The sequence below is a fragment of the Oreochromis niloticus genome, linkage group LG22 (assembly GCF_001858045.2).
Source record: "Oreochromis niloticus isolate F11D_XX linkage group LG22, O_niloticus_UMD_NMBU, whole genome shotgun sequence".
Lineage (NCBI taxonomy): Eukaryota > Metazoa > Chordata > Actinopteri > Cichliformes > Cichlidae > Oreochromis > Oreochromis niloticus.
In genome coordinates this window covers 2,734,131-2,758,842 of record NC_031985.2, presented here as the reverse complement: position 1 = coordinate 2,758,842, position 24,712 = coordinate 2,734,131, and the positions used below count along the sequence as shown (strand labels likewise).

At 41.9% G+C, this 24,712-nt stretch overlaps 2 protein-coding genes across 9 annotated transcripts in view; one reads left to right on the top strand and one right to left on the bottom strand.

The window, feature by feature from the left end:
* col14a1b (collagen, type XIV, alpha 1b) overlaps nt 1-24,712 on the bottom strand; it is a 174,370-nt gene that overhangs the window by 26,508 nt on the left and 123,150 nt on the right. For 5 of the 6 annotated variants that reach the window (XM_019350851.2, XM_019350853.2, XM_019350850.2 and 2 more), the window contains 10 exons: nt 23,649-23,792; nt 21,750-21,914; nt 21,536-21,574; nt 18,769-18,907; nt 18,371-18,513; nt 17,974-18,083; nt 7,796-7,954; nt 5,471-5,548; nt 4,698-4,784; nt 3,709-3,762 (listed from right to left, as the gene is read on the bottom strand). In XM_019350851.2, the coding sequence (XP_019206396.1) occupies nt 3,709-3,762; nt 4,698-4,784; nt 5,471-5,548; nt 7,796-7,954; nt 17,974-18,083; nt 18,371-18,513; nt 18,769-18,907; nt 21,536-21,574; nt 21,750-21,914; nt 23,649-23,792 (1,118 nt within the window). The remainder of the gene's footprint in view (nt 1-3,708; nt 3,763-4,697; nt 4,785-5,470; nt 5,549-7,795; nt 7,955-17,973; nt 18,084-18,370; nt 18,514-18,768; nt 18,908-21,535; nt 21,575-21,749; nt 21,915-23,648; nt 23,793-24,712) is intronic. The other variant, XM_025902364.1, reaches the window with a different exon arrangement.
* On the top strand, nt 687-3,425 carry LOC102076600 (uncharacterized). 3 transcript variants are annotated; one of them, XM_019350866.2, is made up of 8 exons: nt 697-916; nt 1,155-1,265; nt 1,453-1,542; nt 1,577-1,582; nt 1,654-1,749; nt 1,848-1,901; nt 2,030-2,172; nt 2,882-3,425. In XM_019350866.2, exons 1-8 carry the CDS (start codon nt 793-795, stop codon nt 2,945-2,947), a joined length of 690 nt encoding a protein of 229 aa, XP_019206411.1. In that variant the 5' UTR covers nt 697-792; the 3' UTR covers nt 2,948-3,425. The 3 variants fall into 3 exon arrangements, with proteins under 3 accessions (XP_019206412.1, XP_019206411.1, XP_005463737.1); XM_019350867.2 differs by lacking the exon at nt 2,882-3,425 and having other exon boundaries at nt 687-916; nt 1,996-2,116; XM_005463680.4 differs by lacking the exon at nt 1,577-1,582 and having other exon boundaries at nt 700-916; nt 1,657-1,749.

The following is a 24,712-nucleotide window of genomic DNA, read 5'->3' as shown; positions in this document are numbered from 1 at the left end:
TTAACCCTCATAAACACCTCTTTGTGTATCAGATGACATAAATTGACTTCTACATTTTCCATAGTTAAAGAGACAGAGAGAGTTAAAGAGAGTGCTCTCTTATCTGGAAGGAAGAGTAACGATAGTGAGCTAAGAGAAACAATGGCTGATCGTACGTGCCGTCAGCAGCGGTTTTCATTCCTCTTCTCCTTGATATCAATAATATTTTTCATAAATGAAACAGTATTTTATATCTTCTCTCCCCTGAAAGATGTTTTGCATGAGTGAAAAGCTGCTCACACAGAATTTTAATAACAAGAGATTTTTACATACAACTGAAATACAAGCACAGTGTGATATTCAGTGTTTTAACAGTGAGCGGGGGAAACATCTGGATCCTTATCTGATAGATGTTCAACAGAGATGTGCTTTAAGACTCATTCCTCTGCAAACAGACCTTTACTCATTTTTATTCACCAAAACACCAAATGTAACCATTTTAACAAAGTCAAAAAGAGTTTCATGACTCACAGCTGCATGTTTCTGCGACAAACATAACCTCTCTATCATTAGTGTCTGAGTGAACACCTGAACCGCCTGAGGTCAGAGGATCATAAGTGATACGTCAATGATTTCATTGATCCTACACTTTAACTCACAGAGAGAGGGAGTGCCTGTAACAGCATTTATTAGAGTTGTGTTTGTGTGTGTGGTTGTGTTTGTGGGTAGCTGTTACTTCCTTCATGCTCGTCTCTTAAAACAGCTGCGTGACAAAGACAGAAGCAGACGGCCGAGACTTTTACTTCGCCCAAAATGTCCACAGGGAACCAACATGTGAGATACAGCAGAGGAGTCCGAGCGGACGGCGGAGAGAAAAACAAAGCGGAGATCCGAGAGCATGAAGCCCACGCCACCAGGACTGGGTCACAGAAAACTGGTAAGCATAAATAAATACATTTATGGCCAAGAAGAAAACGCAAATAAAACATGGATTTTACATACATTTTCTAAAACTTCTAGATGATTTTCCTGGTATGCAGATAATGTCTTATTTCAAACATGACATAAATAAATGTGTCATACAGCAAATATCTGTCCTCATCCTGAGAAGAGCAGCTCATTTAAAAGTACACGTGCTGAATGAAGTACAGTTACTGTGCTTTTCGTCTCTACAGGTCGACGTGCTCGAAAGAAACATTCAGCGGCCAAAAAAAGAGACGTTCGAGTCATCGCAGCAGTTCTGGGAACCTTTTTTCTGTTCATGCTGACTTCAACAGGAATACGCTGTGAGGGCCGACACGTGCTGCGCTGTTTATGATCAATGTTCAGCATCCAACAAACTGTTCTGGAAACCATGAGAACATTACAACAAGGCTGAAGTTTTTTATGATTTTAAACTGTTCAGTTAATTTAAAAAATCAACACACAGACCTTTGTTAAAGTTTCACATGAGCACTTCATGTTCCTCTGCAGATATCTCAGTGACCGTGCAGAGAGACGAGCTCAGAATAAAAGTGGATGAACTAAATGACAAAATCACCCAGATGCAGATACAATGCCCAGGTAAGAGAGGAGTATCAAACTCAAAATCAGAATCACTTCTAAATGTTGACGCACAGCCAGTGACAGCAAATTATTTCATAACAAGCTGTGTTTTCTTTGGTTCTCCGTGTACAGACTTCGAGAACTCAAACACAACTGGTGGTTGGCCTGATATTGGATTTCCAGATGATCGACCCGAGGCGACCAAACGAAACGCAACTGAGAGAGGTTACAAAGCTTTTTTTTCCCTCAGTAATTGAAACAACCGTGTTTATCTGCAGTTTGAAGCAGTTACTGTGTTTCACATTTTATTTCCTTTTTTTAAGGCTCTTTAACCAACATCACTGAAGTGAACAACACCTCAAACGCGACTGAGAAAGGTTTTACAGTTTTCCTAAAATTTGGAACATCCAGAACTCAGAATGCTCTACGTGTCATTTAAAGACATTTTAACTGAGCGATGATTCGTTACAGGAGATTGGAGTAAGAGGGTGTCGGTATGTTTCAGGGAACGGCTGTCCTCCAGGATGGGTGAAGGTCGGCTGCAGCTGTTATTATGAATACACCATAGTGTCCGCTTTGCAGAAGAGCAAAGAAGACTGTGAGAAGAAGGGAGGAAATCTGATGGTTGTGAATAGCATCCAAAAACAGGTGAGTGCGTTTGTCTCAACCAGCGTGACTTTAAAACGTGAAAATAAAAACTAATCAAGAAGTTTAAATCTGCAATAAAAAAAAAGTGCAGAAAACTGTCCTCTAACGTCTCTGCACCCAGATAAAATCATATTTAGCCAGAAAGGAAGTGAGCTTAGTACAAGCAGCAACCAACGGAAGAAAACTCAGATACGTAGGTCTCTATAAATATGAATGATGATGCCTCTGACTTTGTAACAGAATGAAAGAAACCTGAACACCTCTGCTTTTGAAATAGAAGCTAAAAGTCTGCAAGACATTACTGCAAGAGATGAATCTGACAATGCATCAAATTAGAGCAGGTCACTGTGACTAAGCAGCGCTGTGATAGTGGAACACATGGCATGAAACACTGGAACTAACAGTGCAGAGGTGGGCGTGCCTGGAGCTCTAAGACTGTTCGAGGAAACTGAATCGTCGTATCTAAACCACAATCAGGCACATCAACAGTGAGCACGCCATCAAGCTTGGCTCAAAAACAGCTCCATGGGCCACAAGAGCCCAACCAGGAAATGACCTTTAACACGTAGGCTGTGCAGCAGAGCGCTGAGGGAGGAGTTACATGAATATAATAATTATGCTCTGAAACTAACTCACTAATACATTTGTTGTCTTAACTGCATAAAACCTGTATCGACACTTAGAAGCTTTCATATTTTTCTACACATAGAGAATACTGAAGGGCGAAACACCTACAGATGTCCTGCAGTGTGGCTCAGCGACGCCTCCGCCGTGACGGGAGGAGATCATGAGAGCGGTCACATCCTGTCTGAACAGGATACAAGAACTCGTGTGTGTGTAAACCCGACAATTATTGCAAATATGGAAAGAAGTTATTTTTATTTTCCAATTTAATTGACTGATTGATCTTCCTGATGTTTATTTATCTGTGCATTTGTTTTGTTTCATTTATTATTATTATTATTATCATTGTTACTATTGTATTTAGTTATTGTTTCTGCAGACAGCTCTTTCTGGAAAAATGATTTGATTGAACTCTGTTTAAATTAGGGATTTAATAATAATAATAATAATAATAATAATGATAATAAAAATAATAATAATAATGATAATAAAAATAATAATACTACCTTTTGAAAAAATATCTATAAAAGTGTTTTTGTAAATTTGCTATGTATCATGAAATATGTATACAGCTTTCTGCATCCTAATTATTTTTGATCTATAAAATACTCCTGAAGTTATTAAACTGATCAGAAATGATTTTGTGTGTTTCTGAGTGTAAACAGTTGGGATGTGGGTGCTTCCAGCTGCAGTCCTGCGTGCTGCCCCTGCACTGCAGACAGTTATATCGGCTCTGTCTCTTTAAGACGAGGATGAACACGAGCATGATGGATGTGTGTTTTTACTCTGAGAAAACTGAATAAAAACAAATGCGATTTCTTGATAACCTCTGTTGATATTATTTAGCAACGTGCTGAAGGCGGGCCCATCAGAGACAGCCGTGGTTTCTGATAGGCTAAACCAACAACTCACCACAGGGCCTGGCTCTCCACGTTCTCCTCTGGCTCCTCTGATTCCTGGACCTCCCTGTTAGATACACAAACAGCAGGAGGTGCTTAGAAACACACGATTACCAGGTTTGCTGCTGTGGCATGCTGCTGGGGTTTGAAGGTGATGACAGATGACTTTATAACCCACAAAGCTGACAGATGAGTCATGGTGCAAGAAAAAAAGGTTTAATCTGCCAGTGAAGTGAAAGTAAAAAAAGTAATTCTACTAAAGAAATGTAAACGGAACATAAAACAGGATGTTGGTGTTTTGTCCTGTTATTGGACTTTTGTGACTGCATGAATGAATGTGCAGCACTGGCTTTTATGGAGGGCCAGGAGTGGCAAAATGAATGAATTAAATGTTTCATTAATTAATTACAATTGCAATTAATTAATTAAATAAATATTTCAATAATTAATTAAATGTCCAGTCATTTAATTTAAAACCTGTAATACATTATTTATTTATTTATTTAAATTTTTTTTAATTATTGACATATGTATTTCATTGTTTAATGGCGTATTTAATTCATTCATTTTGTCACTCCTGGCCCTCCATATTTTGTGTGTGTGGATACTGATAGGTCGGCAAAAAAGTCCCACTGTTGCTCTCTGCTGGTGAGAAATGAAATTGCATACTCTCTAAATACCAGCTGGTATATTGGAGTCATGGTGTTTTTGGCAGTGGTATCAAAAAGTGGTATAAAAAGTTATTTGGTCGATGATTGTTCTTCACTATATCAAAGAAACGTAAAAAATAATGTGAGGAAAAACTGAGGTGACAAAGTGCAGGAAAAACGATTTTTGTGTCACTGATTGTTGTGATGCAGATGTGCGATCACGTTTGGTCTTTGTCCATGTTTCATTCAAGTAAGCAAGCAGACGATGAAATGCAATGCAGCAGAGGTGAGACTTGCCCAGTAACCAAAGTGTGTGTGTGTGTGTGTGTGTGTGTGTGTGTGTGTGTCTCACTGGTGGTCCAGCAGGGCCTGGGGGGCCTTTGCTGTCCTGGGTGCAGGTGCAGGCTTTAGGCAAGGCCGGGCAGTCTACCTCCTTCCTCTGGATGACCACAGCATGATGAGGATGACACAAAGAAAAAAAAGCAAAAGCAAATAAATAAATAAATAAATATAATAACAGAATAGAAAACAAATAAAGAAAATGAAATGGCATGAAGTGTGATTAAAAAACAAACCAAATAAGGTGGAAATATGACAAAGCTCTCCATCTCAGATGTGAATTTCAGATATTTTCAGATTAAAGTCACTGTACTACACAGCAGTCAGTGACTGCCAGGTTCATTCATGCTGCTACTGCGCTACGTTCTGCTTGGAAACCTTTGGTCCCAGCTGTAAAGATCTCAGCCTGCACGACTGTCCAGAACACGTTAGCCACAGACGCCTGAAAGCACCTGGTTCCCGACACACTCTGAGGTTGTTTTTGTGTCATGAAAAGATCCAAATAAAACCAGGGAGGCAGTTTAAATTTAAACGAGTGCTTTAAATGGTTTTACAGTGAAAAATGGAAGCAAACTTGACTCATTCTAACCTCGAATGTTATCAAGAAAATTACTGTAATGGAAAAATCTGTCTCTCGGTATGATCAAATAAATTTAAACTGTCACCTTCATGCATGCACTGTTAATAAACTGGTTTCGTGTAAATGAGCACTTAAGAGCTTCCAGGTCATCTCCTCCTGCTTTAAACAAGCAAACACATCGAGACTGCTTCAGACTTTGACCTCACCAGACTGGGAAGTTCACAGCACTTGTCTCTGTTGGCCCACGAGGTGCTGCAGACGATATCAAAGTTCTGGAGCTGAAACTGCAAAGAAGGGGAGAGAGAAATAAAATCTCTATAAAATCCACATCAGGTATGAACAACAGCCAATCAGCTGTCAGGTGTCTATAACAGAGAGAACACACAGAGAGCGATTACACACCCACTAACAGGGTGGAATGACCCTGGCCTGCCACAGAACCCACACAGGTCCACATAAAGCTGATTGAAACCCACAGACTTATTAATGTGAGGCGACAGTGGTAACCACTGCACCACAAACAGCTGACACGTGTCTGCAAGCAGCCAAACCTCCACAGGGACATAAATAATAAATACATGACTGAACATTGACACATTGAGAACTTGCTGCACTAGGCCACAGCACGCCTGGATCACGACGTCAGTAGGGACCAGTAAAAGCTAATTATGATCAGCTGATGGGACTCAGCAGGCAGCGGCGTTTGTTATTTTTATTTCACCTGGCACATAAAAAGCTGCTGATGACTCACTGCAACTAATCACTAATAAATCACACATTTTGGTGCTGTGCAAATGTGGCTTTTCACCATAATCCTGTATTATACCCATAATGAAAGGGAAGATTACCCCAGCTTTACACCTTTCCTCTGAATCTTTTCAAATGTCTGTTCTCTGCTTGTCTAATTAAGTGTGGAGAATTTGCAGGTGTAAAGTTAGAGCATTAGTCACCCTATGATTCATGGGCTTTAAAGCACAGCGGGAGTTTCTACACCTCGTCTTGGATTGTGGGAAACAGTTAAACTACCAGAGTCGAACACATTTAAACGCTCGTGTTTGAACTTTGAGGGCAGAATCTGTTCTTCTTTTCTAATCTTCTAAGAACAGAAGTAATGTAGTGATGGTTGTTTTCTGCTACCCTGCAAAAACCTGCTGATGCTTCATTCTGCAAACTTCATTTTCAAAACTGTAAACACGTATGATCCAAAACAGCGGCTGCGGTGATGCCATGTAGCTCAGTTTAATACGAGTTTAAAACTGAACCTGTCAATCAAAGTTTTTGGGCTCCGCCCTCCAAACTGCCAAAAGTCAGACTGACGTGAGCGAGCAGAGCTGCCTGCGACAGCGGGAGTGTGTCGCAGCGCCTGGTGTCGTGTGTGTGAGGGCTTCTCTGTGTGTTTGGCTGCTGAATCATTGCGGCAGACTGAATGCACGCACAACGAATTTTGCGTGAGTGAAAATGAAAAGCTGCGCCTTATCTCGCTGCCACTTTGACACCAATATAATTCCGTACTTGATTGCTTAGTTTTGGGTGCTGACACGGCCGTGCCTGGTGGGGAAAATAAAATAAATAAGTAAATAATTACGCTGCTTATTTGACACAAATGGTTGAATTTTGCAGCTTCAGAGCAAAGTCTGCTTTGCACGTTTTCCCTTCAAAGGGAGATCAAACCAATCCGACACGGGGGCTGCCTCTGTGCCGCCGCTATTTCTGGAGGAGAGTGGCCAGAAATGGATTTGTTTGCATTTATACAACTGCTCGAGGAAAGAGCTAAACTTTGATTGAGGAAAAAAACAGTGAACAAAGTGCAGCGTGCATGTGGTGAAACACTGAATGTTATCAATGTATCACATGTGCATTAAACCACAGGAAGGCTGACAGTGGCAGATTTGGATCTGAGGAGAACATGACATGTACCCATACTCTGTCCCTGGGTGTAGGCCTGTTCTCATTCCTACAGACTCTGACTCTGATGACAACTGTCTGAAGTCAGTCTAAACTCATACATGGGTAGAATACAGTTTTTTCCAGCAGCCTAATGGTTCAGTTCAGCTGCATTTAATCATTAGTAATGAATTTTATTCTCTGGTTCACTCCCACAGTGCGTCTTTGTCCCGTCTTCCTCCCCTCACTCCCAAGATGGCCGCCCCACTGTGAGCCGGGTTCAGCTGGAGGTTCCTTCCTGTTTAAAGGGAGTTTGTCCTTCCAGCTGTCACCAAGCTGCTCATAGAGGGTCATCGGATTGTTTGGGTTTTCTCTGACTTACTGCAGGGTCCTTAAATGTAACTGAATGAGATTTACTCCTAAACACACAGAAAAATTGGTTCTGATATTTAGTTTTCATAGCAGAATAATGTCCATGATGTGTGAACTGGTCCTTATATTTGAGCACTCAAAGTGTTTCTTCCAACTCTCACTCTTTCATGGACTCATCAGGGGTTCGGTATTTTGCCCAAGGACACTTCAACATGCAGACTAGAGGGAGCAGGGACTCAAACCAGCAACTTTCTTTGTGTGCGTGCTGCTCTCACCGGTGCAGAGTTGTCCTTGTTCCCTCTGGAGCGGACCATCTTACCAAGAACCTCCAGCCCATCAGTGCTGATGTTTCCTGCTGCGTTGACGGTCTTCTCAGACACCATCTTGCAGTCAACGAACACTTTGGCGCTCGTCTTACTGATGGCGAGGTGAAGCTGCAGAGAAGGAAAACAAAAGACTACATTACAGTCACTCGTTTAAAGTTTGTTTTAGAGGTCCAACAAGTGTTAAGACAAGTGCTGGTAATAAAGAAGCAATCATTATTAATATCTCTGATGATTATGACTCCTCACAAACATCAGCAGCATTTGGAAGCTGTGCAGACGTCTCGGCCTGTAGAAAGGAGGAGAACAGCTCCCTCTTCCTGTGAAGCTGCAACATGACCGAGCTGTTCTTCATGTTTGTCAGTACGGTGCATCACACAGAGCGCACACGGACACAGTGTCAGGTAACTGTGTGTTGAATAACACAGAACACCAACAGTACACAAACACTGAAGCACATAAATAGTTCATGTTTCATTTTAAGACTGGATTTAAAATTATAGCTCAGACTGCTGGGAGACCTCGCACGACTTCTCTTTTACTTCACACATGTTGACATGTGAAGTTATTCAGTTATGAGTCTGCCCTCTCTGAGCCGTTTTCTTTCTGTTAAAGGGGATTTTTGATCTGCCCACCTTCACCAGGTGAGGCTAAAAACCTCCACAGAGCAGAAACGGTCTCCTGATACAGAATATCACAGAGTTCTACTAAAACTATATTTTAATTTGAACTGTATCAGTTTCCAGCACTTATATAATTAAATTATTATTATTATTAAATTACATTTAAATGTGCATTAAAACACACATTTCACTCCATCTGCTTCCTGCTTCATTAGCACCACAGCAGCTAATAAACTGTTTTAATATGGTTAAAAAAAGAACTGAAGGATATATGGCTGAAATAAAACAATGCAAGGAGTTATTTTAAAAAAAAGCCACATTCAATTAATTTAATGTTTGAGGAAAAACACCCCACAGGGAGCTCATTACATTGTTCCCACAGAACAGTGTTTACTGTAACTTTGTGATTTCAAGGCTGTTTTAAGCGAATGCTTCAGTGTTACAGCAGCTGCACAGCCTGAGCTGGAACTGGGACACAAACCAGCAGAGTAGATGGCACTGAGACTAAAATTATCTCACTGAGTGACATCACTATTTATAATCACACACACACACACACACACACACACACACAGGTATTACTGTCACCATCACGGACAGTCGAGAGCTGAACTGCGAGGCGGATAAAGCGCCGCCTGTCTACTCTGAGTGGCTCCTCAACACCATTAACCCTCCTCTCCCAAAAACGCAGCACACCACCAGGCTGCTGTCAGCGCTTTACTGGTTTCACAGCAGCAGTACACACAAATGCACACACACCAACACACACCTGGAAACCCCACTGACCTCCGTCTGTAAGTGCATCGTTGTGCGTTGGTAAAAGTGATGCGGTTTACAGAGAAGCTGAACAGCGTGAGCCGTGTTTGGACCATCTCGGGTTGTTTGTTCGTGTTTCGCTACTTTTGAAAAGTGCAAATTAAACTGTTAAAACGGTCTATGTTTATCCTGGCAGAGCGAACATTCAAAATGCAAAACATACGCATGCCGTTATAAAGAAAACAGGCTGTAAACCAAAAAAGTCTGCTCTGTAATTTGAGTTCTATATGCCTGCATCAAACTGTGACACGTACGCCCGGCTGAAGTTGGGAGAGAAATGTTTCTATTTTCTCTGACAGCTGGAGATGAAAGTTTCCATCTCCCAGTCTGTGAAGCCTCCAAAGCTCCTGTAATAACCTGGATCAGAGGAGATAAACACACTTTTTTACTTTTAGGTGTGATTTTAATGTTGGATGAAATACTTTTTCTCGTTGCTTTGCATCCTCAGATAATTATAGTCTGCAAAATTATGGGTTGAAAAAAAGTGATTATAATAATTCAGATTACTAATTTCTGCAAAAGTCAGATTCATTTCCACTGCAGAAATCAATCTGTGGTTCTTTGACAGTTTGATGTCTACTCTGGTTAATGTTGTGTTGCATTTGGAATTGAACACTAAATTTAATGTTAATACAGCGAGAAAGTGAGAACGAAGTCACCGGAGCTGAAGAGCAACCAACTGAAAGAGCTGCACTGACGCGAACATGAGTTTTATATTTGGAAGGACGGGACTAGAATTTCTACACATCCTTAACTTCATAATAATAACAATAATAATAATAATGATAATAATAATAATGATGATAATAAAACAAGAGCAACTGTAGTAAAGGAACAATTCATTTATTGTCTCATATTCTGCTTTACATTACAACTAGCTGTGTGTTGGTGTTGAAGCTGAGAGGATAAACTGCTTTAAGCTACATGATGTGTATGTGAGGTGTCTGTCGTGGTACGCTGTGTGAAGGACTGAAGGACCCAAACGCAGGACTTGTACATGCAGCTTTATTGGCTGGGAAATCCTCCATAAAATAAACTCACAAAAAAAACCCCAAAACCCTGAACATGGAAACTAATAACTAAAACACCGGGAAGCTAAAAACTCAAACCAGACAACAAGAAAACAAACCTGGAACTGAGAATTAGGAATTAGACAGGAGCTCGAGGTAAACACACAGCAGTGAGGATGTACGACACAACGGCGGACAGAGGAAAACACAGGGCTTAAATACTCACGGGAACAACGAGGGGATGGAAACAGGAGGGAAACACAGCTGCGACTAATCAGACATAACAAGACGGGGAGGAAACAAAACTGAATACACTGGCTGTGTCCCAATTCAGGGTCTGCACGCTTGAAGTACGCATTTCAAGTGCAATTACGTCACCGCCACGCGACGACGGCTGTCCCAATTCAAAGTGTACTTCAAATGCATACTCCAAATGCGCCGTCGATTTCCCCAAATATCAAGCGTGGTCCGGTGCACGCTTCGTGGCCCCATATATCCCACAATCCATAGCGCGGCGGTGGGTGTGGATAATTTTGCCACAAAATACGGCAGAAGTGAGCGGCCGAAGAGTGAACTGTCAAAAGTAAGTACTGAATATGATGTCACTTATTTATGTGCGAATGTTTAAGAACATTAAAACATTACTGTTGGCCACATGTCGGCAAAGTTATGTGACATTAGTGATGTTTGTACTTTCAGCGTTAACTTGGTTTTAAAGCCTCTACTTCTAAATATATATATAGTCGACCTTAATCTTACAGAGAATGTGATGATTTTATGGATAATTAAAGTCAGTCATATATCCACAAACACAACAAGCTGAAAGTCAGTGATGCTGCTCGGTTTGCAGTCCTGAATATGACGGCACAAGCAGGATTCACTGCACTGTTAATGTTAGCTATGTTATATTGCTGCCTCTGTTCGGTGGTGTCGAGCCAAACGGACTTTAACGTGTGTTTGAACGAGCTGACGGTTCACTCGTTAAGCTGAAAGAAAGATGCTTTAATCACAGGAGTCACACATGTGTCCACTGGACCATCTGGAACTCTTCTTGTTCAGCACTCGCAATAACACAAACACTAAATCCTCCTTCTCTTGTGCTGTTTTGTAGCAGTGTGTACACCTGAGACTGTCACCTGTCTGTCTGTCCTGCACTCTCTCTCTGTTTCTTTCTCTCTGATTGTGGAATAAAAGTATGAACATGTATTTATAAATTACACTTGTGTTTGAATCCTGCAGCTTATCACACATTTGATTTCCATGTGTGACGACTGCAAGTGTCCAGAGTGAGGACAGACTGAGGGACCCACTGCTGCACATCATCTGTGAGGCTTTGCACCCCTGATGATCCACCAGGACAAACTCAGCAGTGTGTGAGGAAGAGGAGGAGGAAGAGCCAGCAGCAGCTGACAGATGGAGAGAATAGACAGACTGTTCCCTGTTTGTGAAGGACTGCTAGGAAAGTTTAACATAACTAATTGTCTGTCCTGAATCAGTCTTATTAGGTAATGTTCAAATAATGTTATCATCCCAGTGTTTTCAGTGTGGGAGGAAGTACTCAGGGCCTTCAAGTTACACACTATGAAAGGCAGCAACAAGTTTAATATTCAGAAACCTAAAGTATGTATCAGCAGCAGGATGGAGCTAAAAATAAATGTTTGTTTCAGTTCTATGAAGCTTTGAGTATTTTGGATTAGTAGCACTGCTGTGTTTGTTGCATCATATTGCTGTAATTGTTTATATGCTTTATATATTCTGAGGTAAGTTGATCTATAGTGTTACATCATATTCTATAAGGATGTTATGTGTTTGTAGACTTTCTGCCCAGTTTGACCCATTTAGCAGAAGTCAGCCTGTTTAAGGCTCTGATATCTATTCTGTATGACTTAAAGCAGTTATGACATGGTCTGATTTTCTCACCCAATAAAGGAATATTTAATATATCAGTCTGATCTTCATTCTATCAGAAACAGTTATCACAGCTCGTACATTTTCTTTTTACACATATATGTAAGCATTTAGCCAAATTTAGTAATGCCAACATATTAAACGAACAATATTTGTCTCTTATATATAATACATCTGTATATACACTGTCAGAGATACTTGTCTTTGAGTGAGGATTTAAGGTGATAGGAAATATAAATAACTGCTACTTGCATCTTTGACCCAGAGTTCAAGCTCATATATATATAATCTGACAATACATATAATATTGTCCATATTATATTAACATTACCAAAGTAAGATGACTTTAGTCTCATGAACAACATTAGCTAATTGTTATTTACTAGCTAATCTTAAAATGACTGTTCAGTACAGAAATGAAGCCCAACTATCATGTTTTACAGTCCTGTGGTCTCAGCTGATCAAAGTGATGTCATGACAAAAATGAATGAACAACAAAACATTTTTTCTCCTTCATTTCTGTCACACAAAGCTGTATGAAACATTTCTCGCGGTTAGTATCATGGTTGCTAGGCAACCTGAACATTGCGACGAAGGCTAGACCGTCCCATTTCACAAGCCTCTCACTTCCACACTTCCCGTACTTGTAGTACGCACCGTACGTAGTACGCGTAGTGTGCGTACTTCAAGCGTGCAGACCCTGAATTGGGACACAGCCACTGAACACAGGACAAGGAACCATGAGACCTTCACAGAGATGCAGACTTGACCCTGAGACATGGAGACATGACTAAGAAGAGCAATCAGAGGGAACATGAAACATGGAGACAAGAGTAACTAAACGTGGGACACAGGGAAGGCACAGTGACAGAAAACTAGAGACTAGAAGACCGATGATTAAACATGGAGACAGAACAAAACCTACACTAGAGAACTGACGCAGGAAACACGGACGGCAAAGGAACGAAACCTAAGAACTGGGAACCAGAGAACTAAAGAACTTAGGAAGCGACTAAACCCTGGAAACACTCAAAGCATGTTAAACAATTAAAACATAAATACTGGGTCATCAGACTCAGGACCATCACACATGTGACTGTGATTTTCTACACTGTGTTCAAACAATGAACACAACACAGAGCGCTCAGTGTAAACCTGGAGAAACGCTGCTGTTACTTTCATGCGTTGCATTTCTTTCATATTGTTATCTTTGTTCTGGCTCAGCTCACAGCAGCAGAGTTTACACGCAGCTTCACAGCTGCTAAAAGAAGCTGGAGGCACTTCTGATAGGTCACTGAAAAATGTGCTGACAACAAAAATCTCATTCCCCAAGTGTATTCTGACTAACAAAATATAATTATTATCACTGAATAAGAGAAGTATAAAGCAGAGCTGGGTTCAGTTTGTGATCAGACATCATACTTTATCAAAGTAGATGTCTTTCTGAAAGTGCTGTAACTAAGTTTAAGAATATAATCCACCCACTGTTATCATCTTCAATGCCCTGTACCAACATAGAGCAGAGCAGCTATCTGAACGCTACTCCAACAGAGGTCGATTATCTTGTTAATAATTTTACCTCCTCACTACGTACGACTCTGGATACTGTAGCTCCTGTGAAAACTAAAGCCTCAAATCCGAAGTACCTGACTCCGTGGTATAATTCTCAAACACGTAGCCTAAAGCAGATAACTCGTAAGCTGGAGAGGAAATGGCGTGTCACAAATTTAGAGGATCATCATTTAGCTTGGAGAAATAGTTTGCTGCTTTATAAGAAAGCCCTCCGCAAAGCCAGAACATCTTACTATTCATCACTGATTGAAGAAAATAAGAACAACCCCAGGTTTCTCTTCAGCACTGTAGCCAGGCTGACAAACAGTCAGAGCTCTACTGAGCCAACAATCCCTTTAACGTTAACTAGTAATGACTTCATGAACTTCTTCACAAATAAAATTTTTATCATTAGAGAAAAAATTACCAATAATCATCCCACAGATGTAATATTATCTACAGCTACTTTTAGTACCATCGGTGTTAAGTTAGACTCTTTTTCTCCAATTGATCTTTCTGAGTTAACTTCAATAATTAATTCCTCCAAACCATCAACGTGTCTTTTAGACCCCATTCCTACAAAACTGCTCAAAGAAGTCCTGCCATTAATTAATTCTTCGATCTTAAATATGATCAACCTCTCTCTAATAATCGGCTATGTACCACAGGCCTTCAAGGTGGCTGTAGTTAAACCTTTACTTAAAAAGCCATCTCTAGACCCAGCTGTCTTAGCTAATTATAGGCCAATCTCCAACCTTCCTTTCATATCAAAAATCCTTGAAAGAGTAGTTGTCAAACAGCTAACAGATCATCTGCAGAGGAATGGCTTATTTGAAGCGTTTCAGTCAGGTTTCAGAGCTCATCACAGCACAGAAACAGCTTTAGTGAAGGTTACAAATGATCTTCTTATGGCCTCTGACAGTGGACTCATCTCTGTGCTTGTCCTGCTAGACCTCAGTGCTGCGTTTGATACTGTTGACCATAATATCCTATTAGAGCGATTAGAACATGCTGTAGGTATTACAGGTACTGCACTGCAGTGGTTTGTATCATATCTATCTAATAGACTCCAATTTGTTCAAGTAAATGGAGAGTCCTCTTCACACACTAAGGTTAAATATGGTGTTCCACAGGGTTCAGTGCTAGGACCAATTCTATTTACATTATACATGCTTCCCCTAGGCAACATCATTAGAAGACATAGCATAAATTTTCACTGCTATGCAGATGACACGCAGCTCTATCTATCCATGAAGCCAGGTAACACACACCAATTAGTGAAACTGCAGGAATGTCTTAAAGACATAAAGACCTGGATGGCCGCTAACTTTCTGCTTCTTAATTCAGATAAAACTGAGGTTATTGTACTCGGCCCTGAAAATCTTAGAACTATGGTATCTAAGCAGATTCTTACTCTGGATGGCATTACCTTGGCCTCCAGTAACACTGTGAGGAACCTTGGAGTCATTTTTGACCAGGACATGTCCTTCAATGCACATATTAAACAAATATGTAAGACTGCTTTCTTCCATTTGCGCAACATCTCTAAAATTAGAAATATCCTGTCTCAGAGTGATGCTGAAAAACTAGTTCATGCATTTATTACTTCCAGGCTGGACTACTGTAATTCTTTATTATCAGGATGTCCTAAAAACTCACTGAAAAGCCTTCAGCTGATCCAAAATGCTGCAGCAAGGGTACTGGCAGGGACTAGAAAGAGAGAGCAGATTTCTCCTGTTTTGGCTTCCCTTCATTGGCTTCCTGTTAAATCCAGAATTGAATTCAAAATCCTGCTCCTCACATACAAAGTCTTAAATAATCAGGCCCCATCTTATCTTAATGACCTTGTAGTACCATATCACCCCATTAGAGCACTTCGCTCTCGCTCTGCAGGCCTACTTGTTGTTCCTAGAGTATTTAAAAGTAGAATGGGAGGCAGAGCCTTCAGTTTTCAGGACCCTCTTCTGTGGAACCAGCTTCCAGTTTGGATTCGGGAGACAGACACTATCTCTACTTTCAAGATTAGGCTTAAAACTTTCCTTTTTGCTAAAGCATATAGTTAGGGCTGGACCAGGTGACCCTGAATCCTCCCTTAGTTATGCTGCAATAGACGTAGGCTGCCGGGGATTCCCATGATGCATTGAGTTTTTCCCTTCCAGTCACCTTTCTCACTCACTATGTGTTAATAGACCTCTCTGCATCGAATCATATCTGTTATTAATCTCTGTCTCTCTTCCACAGCATGTCTTTATCCTGTTTTCCTTCTCTCACCCCAACCGGTCGCAGCAGATGGCCCCGCCCCTCCCTGAGCCTGGTTCTGCCGGAGGTTTCTTCCTGTTAAAAGGGAGTTTTTCCTTCCCACTGTCGCCAAAGTGCTTGCTCATAGGGGGTCATATGATTGTTGGGCTTTTCTCTGTATTTATTATTGTGCTATCTACTGTACAATATAAAGCGCCTTGAGGCGACTTTTGTTGTGATTTGGTGCTATATAAATAAATAAAATTGAAATTGAATCGGCTGCAGGAGAGGATTTTAAGTTTGGTCATTTCAGGTCATTGCTGTTATGAAAGCTGTTGTTGATGTCAGGGGCATTTGTCCCGGCATGTGAGATGAACATTATTCAGCTGTGGTGCAAACTCCACGTTGGTGCAAACTCCACGTTGGTGCAAACTCCATGTTGGTGCACTGCACATTTCAGAGTCACTAGTTTCAATCAATGAACACTGTCTTCCAATCAGAAGACAGGGATCCTTAAGTGGGCGGCCTTAAAGAAACAGAACCTAAACAAAGACCTTTTTTGTAAACTGTAAACCAGGTTTAAAGCTGTGGATGCCCACTTGTGTGTGTTGTCAGTAAGTGTGTGCAGTGTACATTTTCACAGTCATATTTCCAAATGTCAGTTTTTTAGCAACTAAAACAAATCACATCCTGTGTTTGTCAAATAACTGTGAAAAAGTTACAGAAGTTTAAGAAAAACTGAACTAGTAGAAGTTACAGGAGACTTTTTTAATCTTCAAAGTACGTAAAAGCAGGATAATTGCCAAACTGAGCTGACTATCAAATTATTCATGTCCTCTGATCCATAATCACAGAGCCCTATACAAATGTCACACAGACTTGTCAGGTAGGCGCTGCAGATGCTGGTCTAGGATTTAAAATGTATGCAGAGGCAGACGCACACACACATGCAGAGCAAGCAGAACAAAAGGTGAAAAGGTAAGGAGGAAAAGCTCTGCTGACAGCGCGCAGACAGCAGATCAGTCAGCGTCCCTCGGCTCTGACACGCCGACAAAAACACAACACGACTGCAAGCAGGTTCAGGCTCGGGGCATGACTCAACTACAGTACGCCTGTCAGGACTTCCACTACTGTCACACTGCTCGACAACAAGGCCTCGTGTGGCAGAAGAATGAGAGCAAGGAGGGAAGGAGGGAAGGAGGGAAGGGACCAGAGCTTGTCAATAGAAACCTGTGAAACTGTCAGTTAACAAACCAGAGAAGGAAATAAATATATCTCATAAAATATTTTCTATCAATATGCTGCATAAGAACACCAACAAGACTTAAAGAAAGGAAAGTTTCTCACCAAGTTTGATCACCTGCTCTGAGTTGATTTTCTGAAGTCATTACTTAAAATCTCACTAAAATATTACCAAACCTGTATTACTTTAATATCAGCTAACAAACTAGCAAAAAACACTTTCACTTACAATTTTTCCTTCTTGGACTTTAACGCATCAAAAACTATTTTTTGCATTAGCTGCTCTCGATTTGTTTTTACATTTTCTTTTGTCAGCTGGTTCAGATCACCCAACCCAAAAAACTAAAAGCACCTTCAACGTGTGATTACAGCCTGCAGCACAATGACCCTGCAGGACCTCCCCCACCTGTATATAGTTAGGATTTCCTCACTGATCCTTGCTATCAAAGGTGCTTCTATCAGGCCACAGACGCTGTATGTTACCATGCAGGACAGACAGACTCCAACATCAGTGTCCCAGCTCCCACTGGTCTTTACTGTGTTTTTAATATTGTTTATAAAGTATTTTGCTTGATGCTATTATTTCTGCTGATTGTACAACAACTATGTTACAAATTATCTTGGTAAATATTTAAGGGCTAAAGTTCAAACTAATCTCTAGTCTGTCAGCCAATCAGACGATCAATCATCCACAGGTCAGGCAGCGTTCAAACACGCAGCGGAGGTCAGGTGTGATTCTGACCTTATGGAAGTTTCCAAAGAAGAGCTTCTTTATTTCCGGCCCTTCAAAGGTGACTGTCTGAAACTCTCCTTTATAGTCGTTGTTGAAAAACGTCACAGTTTTTCCACCATCTGCAGGAAGAAACAAGCTAATTAAAAAAAAAAAATCAACAAATAAAATACAACATTTATAAAAAGCAACATTCTTCTTTAGTTCAAATTTCACTAAAACAAATGCATTTTTTCCAATGTTCAGAATTTTAACTCGAGTTTTTACAGAAGTAGAACACAGCAGCTTGTACTGCACCCGACTTTCCCTTTCATTAACATCAGGTGAATATTTTGTATTCACTGATTTATTTTGATAGGTTTGAGTCTGGAAATAAAGTGGAAACGAATAAACATGTTTCTCAGCTCACTGTCCAGGATGACTCCCACTAGAGGTTCGTTGTTCTTGTTGAGGATCTCCCAGAGCGCAAAAGGCTCCTCGGGAGTGTCGGCCAGCAGCCTGAACAGCAGGGTGATGGTGTAGTCAGAAGGCAGCCCCTCAGGATGGATGTACCTGTGAGCCAGGGTGAAAACATCAGAGCCGGGTAAACGTCCTCTTTTAGGTCAAACATGAGGGTTATGGGCTCTGGATGCAGTCAATACTCAGCTGGTGAAATCAAAGCTTGCTTCTCTTTCCAGAAGCTATTTGCTGCACTTTCATCTGTCTTTGAAAAACATGCTATGATGTCTTTTCCATCAAGGTGCAGCAGTGAAGCTTCCAATAAATAAGGTGCTATTTTTAAGAGCGTGGAGACTGTGTCGTGTGTACCTGGTTGGCTGTGCCAGCAGCGCGTCGCTGTGCAGGTGGAAACAGGGGAACGTGTTAAAGGTGCCGGGTACCATGGAAACGCCAGACATGCTGCTGTACCGATTCTCCACGAGCCCGAACAGCTCCATCATGCGAAAGCCTGATGACACAAGGAGGAATTATAACCTGTTGTAACCGATTCAGTCAAAGCTGCTTTGATCAGTTTAGCAAATTCTACAAGTTAAAAAAAGCTTAGATGAAGTATTTAAATATTTAATATTATATTTAATATTATTTAAATATAGCAGCTACAGAGAAAGCGGTCCAGACATACAAGATGTGATACCAGGATACACAGATGTGGCCAATCATTTTAAACAGAGTCCATAAACACTAATAACTACAGGCTGTGTAATTTCACCTGTATAGAGGGCCAAAACTGCCAAAAATAAGTTATTAAAAAGAAATGATAAAGTGACTCAGTAATATATACACAATATATATATAATATTATATATACATGGACCAATTGTGAAGCTTGAGGCTGATGATGATGTTTGAATAACAAATAGTCTAATATGTTTTCCTTCAGCTGTTGTTGCTGTTTGTCAGAACTCGTCATTATAAAACATATCTGCCCTGTTCTGTCTTTCAGAGCTTCAACACAATATTTTGGAAAATTTGCCCAGTAAGAAACTGATGTGATACCACAGATGTGTCAGTCAACAGTAAACACCGTGTGTTAAATACTGGCCCTTACTGATATTCAGCCAATGCATTGTTGCATCTTTAATTAATATAAATGCAGCAAAAACCAATAGAAATCTATTTATTCATGAAATGTCACATAAACAGATACTTCTCTTTTAATTTGGTTTCGTATTTATTCATAACACACAAAAAAGAGGATATGAAAATTATGCTATTAAAATAAAACAAATAACTAAAAAAACTTTTTTAAGTGAATTAAAATGAAAAGAAAAAATACAGAAGAAATAAAATAGAGAATCAGCTTATTCTGAAAATTAAAAAATATAATTATAATAAAGAATGATATGTTGATGATTAATGACTTATTGATGAACAACATATTCAGCTGTTTAAGTTATTTGTTTTTAAATGTGTTGGCAGTGTTGGCTCTCCGTACTGTTTGAAATGAAGGGTTACAGCTTTAACATTATTGTGTTCGTCCAAACACATTAAAACCACAGCTCAAACTTCATTTATATTCTGCTTCCTATTTGAAGTTATTCTGTAAACACTCATAATTGAGACACGGACACACGGACACACGGACATAGCGGACACAGGGACACAGGGACACAGGGACATAGCGGACACAGGGACACAGCGGACACACGGACACAGGGACATAGCGGACACACGGACATAGCGGACACAGGGACACATGGACACAGGGACATAGCGGACACAGGGACACACGGACACAGGGACACACGGACACAGGGACATAGCGGACACACGGACACACGGACATAGCGGACACAGGGACACACACATGGACACACGGACACAGCGGACACAGGGACACACACATGGACACACGGACACACACATGGACACACGGACACAGCGGACACAGGGACACACGGACACAGCGGACACAGGGACACACACATGGACACACGGACACAGGGACACACACACGGACACACGGACACAGCAGACACAGGGACACAGCGGACACACGGACACAGGGACACAGCGGACACAGGGACACACGGACACACACATGGACACACACACGGACACACGGACACAGCAGACACAGGGACACAGCGGACACACGGACACACGGACACAGGGACACAGCGGACACAGGGACACAGGGACACACACATGGACACACGGACACAGGGACACAGCGGACACACGGACATACGGACACACACATGGACACACGGACACACGGACACAGCGGACACAGGGACACAGCGGACACAGCAGACACAGGGACACAGCGGACACAGGGACACACGGACACACACATGGACACACGGACACAGGGACACAGCGGACACACGGACACAGCGGACACAGGGACACAGCGGACACAGGGACACACGGACACACACATGGACACACGGACACAGGGACACAGCGGACACACGGACACAGCGGACACAGGGACACAGCGGACACAGCGGACACAGGGCCACAGCGGACACAGGAACACACGGACACACACATGGACACACGGACACAGGGACACAGCGGACACAGGGACACAGCGGACACAGCAGACACAGGGACACAGCGGACACAGCAGACACAGGGACACACGGACACAGCGGACACACGGACACAGCGGACACAGGGACACAGTGGACACAGCGGACACAGCGGACACAGGGACACACGGACACACACATGGACACACGGACACACACATGGACACACGGACACACACATGGACACACGGACACAGGGACACAGCGGACACACGGACATACGGACACACACATGGACACACGGACACACGGACACAGGGACACACGGACACACACATGGACACACGGACACACACATGGACACAAGGACACAGGGACACAGCGGACAAACGGACACACACATGGACACACGGACACACGGACACACACATGGACACACGGACACAGCGGACACAGGGACACAGCGGACACAGGGACACATGGACACAGGGACACAGCGGACACAGGGACACAGCGGACACAGGGACACAGCGGACACACGGACACACGGACACACGGACACAGCAGGCTGGCTGCAGTAACGCTCCAGCTCTTACCTGGCATCGTGCTGCCGCTCATCGGTACAGCCGGACACGCTGGGAAAGGCAAAAAGAGAGTTTGATGACAAATATTTAAAAACCAACACATTCAACCATTTCTATTAACGTATTGAAAAAGCACCACGTGTTGTATAATTTATTCTATAATGTCCAGTGTAGGTAATGTAATGGGATCTCTACATTTAGCTCTAAAGTCAGGTCAGGGACTCACTGGCTGTAGCAGCTTCACACACAAAGGTCACCAGCTTCTCTTCGATCTTCTTGAAGGCGTCCAGGTCATCCACAAAGAAGACGTGCCTGTCACTGGGTTTACTGGCGATGCTCACCAGCTCCCCGTAGTCAGCATCAGCGAAGCCAATGGCAAACACGATGTAACCTTTGATGGAAATTCAGAGAGAGAAAGATCCATGTGTCCAACTACAGGAAAACTGTGAACACGGACTCTTGCACATTTTAAAGGCAGAGGGAGATAAAGTTTGGCCTTTCAGTAACACAGACCACAGCTGTACAGGGAGTGCAGAATTATTAGGCAAATGAGTATTTTGTCCACATCATCCTCTTCATGCATGTTGTCTTACTCCAAGCTGTATAGGCTCGAAAGCCTACTACCAATTAAGCATATTAGGTGATGTGCATCTCTGTAATGAGAAGGGGTGTGGTCTAATGACATCAACACCCTATATCAGGTGTGCATAATTATTAGGCAACTTCCTTTCCTTTGGCAAAATGGGTCAAAAGAAGGACTTGACAGGCTCAGAAAAGTCAAAAATAGTGAGATATCTTGCAGAGGGATGCAGCAGTCTTAAAATTGCAAAGCTTCTGAAGCGTGATCATCGAACAATCAAGCGTTTCATTCAAAATAGTCAACAGGGTCGCAAGAAGCGTGTGGAAAAACCAAGGCGCAAAATAACTGCCCATGAACTGAGAAAAGTCAAGCGTGCAGCTGCCAAGATGCCACTTGCCACCAGTTTGGCCATATTTCAGAGCTGCAACATCACTGGAGTGCCCAAAAGCACAAGGTGTGCAATACTCAGAGACATGGCCAAGGTAAGAAAGGCTGAAAGACGACCACCACTGAACAAGACACACAAGCTGAAACGTCAAGACTGGGCCAAGAAATATCTCAAGACTGATTTTTCTAAGGTTTTATGGACTGATGAAATGAGAGTGAGTCTTGATGGGCCAGATGGATGGGCCCGTGGCTGGATTGGTAAAGGGCAGAGAGCTCCAGTCCCACTCAGACGCCAGCAAGGTGGAGGTGGAGTACTGGTTTGGGCTGGTATCATCAAAGATGAGCTTGTGGGGCCTTTTCGGGTTGAGGATGGAGTCAAGCTCAACTCCCAGTCCTACTGCCAGTTTCTGGAAGACACCTTCTTCAAGCAGTGGTACAGGAAGAAGTCTGCATCCTTCAAGAAAAACATGATTTTCATGCAGGACAATGCTCCATCACACGCGTCCAAGTACTCCACAGCGTGGCTGGCAAGAAAGGGTATAAAAGAAGAAAAACTAATGACATGGCCTCCTTGTTCACCTGATCTGAACCCCATTGAGAACCTGTGGTCCATCATCAAATGTGAGATTTACAAGGAGGGAAAACAGTACACCTCTCTGAACAGTGTCTGGGAGGCTGTGGTTGCTGCTGCACGCAATGTTGATGGTGAACAGATCAAAACACTGACAGGATCCATGGATGGCAGGCTTTTGAGCGTCCTTGCAAAGAAAGGTGGCTATATTGGTCGCTGATTTGTTTTTGTTTTGTTTTTGAATGTCAGAAATGTATATTTGTGAATGTGAAGATGTTATATTGGTTTCACTGGTAAAAATAAATAATTGAAATGGGTATATATTTGTTTTTTGTTAAGTTGCCTAATAATTATGCACAGTAATAGTCACCTGCACACACAGATATCCCCCTAAAATAGCTAAAACTAAAAACAAACTAAAAACTACTTCCAAAAACATTCAGCTTTGATATTAATGAGTTTTTTGGGTTCATTGAGAACATGGTTGTTGTTCAATAATAAAATTATTCCTCAAAAATACAACTTGCCTAATAATTCTGCACTCCCTGTAGGCCTGCTTCAGAGCTTCACATAGAAACAGTTCTGACCTTCCATCTGCATCTCTTTGGAGACTTTGTTGACGTCATCCTGAGATCGACCGTCGGTGAGCACCACGAGGACTTTGGGGATTCCTCTCCTCGCTCCCGCCTCTTCCGTGAAGATGTTTTTCTTCACGTGTTGGATGGCTCGACCTGATTGGGCAGACAGAACAACCATCTCCAACAACTCTCCAAATATTCTACTTTTACAGCAATTTTTTAGCTTCGTATTCTCAGCGATTGAGAAGCAACAGACGAGTTATTTGAAACAACATGTCTATTACCAGAGGATTTTTTTATTATGCTGATTTGACTTCACACCATCTGTTGTGGTTAAAAAAGTCATTAGCGGAGCTGCTAGTCTGTCACAGCGGACTTGGCAGTGATGGGAAATCGAAAGTAATCAATTTTCAGCTGCAGTCTCAGGTGTGGCAGACATTATTCTGAGAGGAACTCAGAAAATCCTGCAACACTATCAACAATACATATTAAGTTTTTACCTGCCTGCATCAGAGATCAGACATTCGACACTGAACTGAAACACCGACTTGCATCGAAGGTGTTTTTCCTCTTTACTTTTCGCCGGTAGTTGAAGCGTCCTTGCGTGCCGACACTTCACTGAGGTGGTACAGTTTTAATCTGGCGCCATGTTAAACTGCTGTGTGTGAAATCTTTGTGGCAGCCTTTGCAGTCAGCTTGAGAACATCAAGTTACAGCTGCTGTTGGCTTTTCCTTCCAAAGAAGATCTGCTACTCGTCCTTTGACGCCGACTGTTTGCTTATGAAATAAAATGAAAACTTCAGAGGATCCCCGTTTACAGCGTTAAGTATTAAAAACATGACAGAAAGGAAGCTTAAGGGTTTGTAAAAAGTAAACTTAACATGATCAATTAATTTCAAATTTCATGCTAGTTATTCATCAGTGCAGGATGAAGACCTGACTCCAAACTGTAGCATTAATGGTGATGAAAGGACATGATTATTGATGCATGACATGCTGATGTACATGAACATCACAGAGAGTTACATCAGAGCGTCCCACCGGGGAACTCACATCACAAGCTTCACTGAATG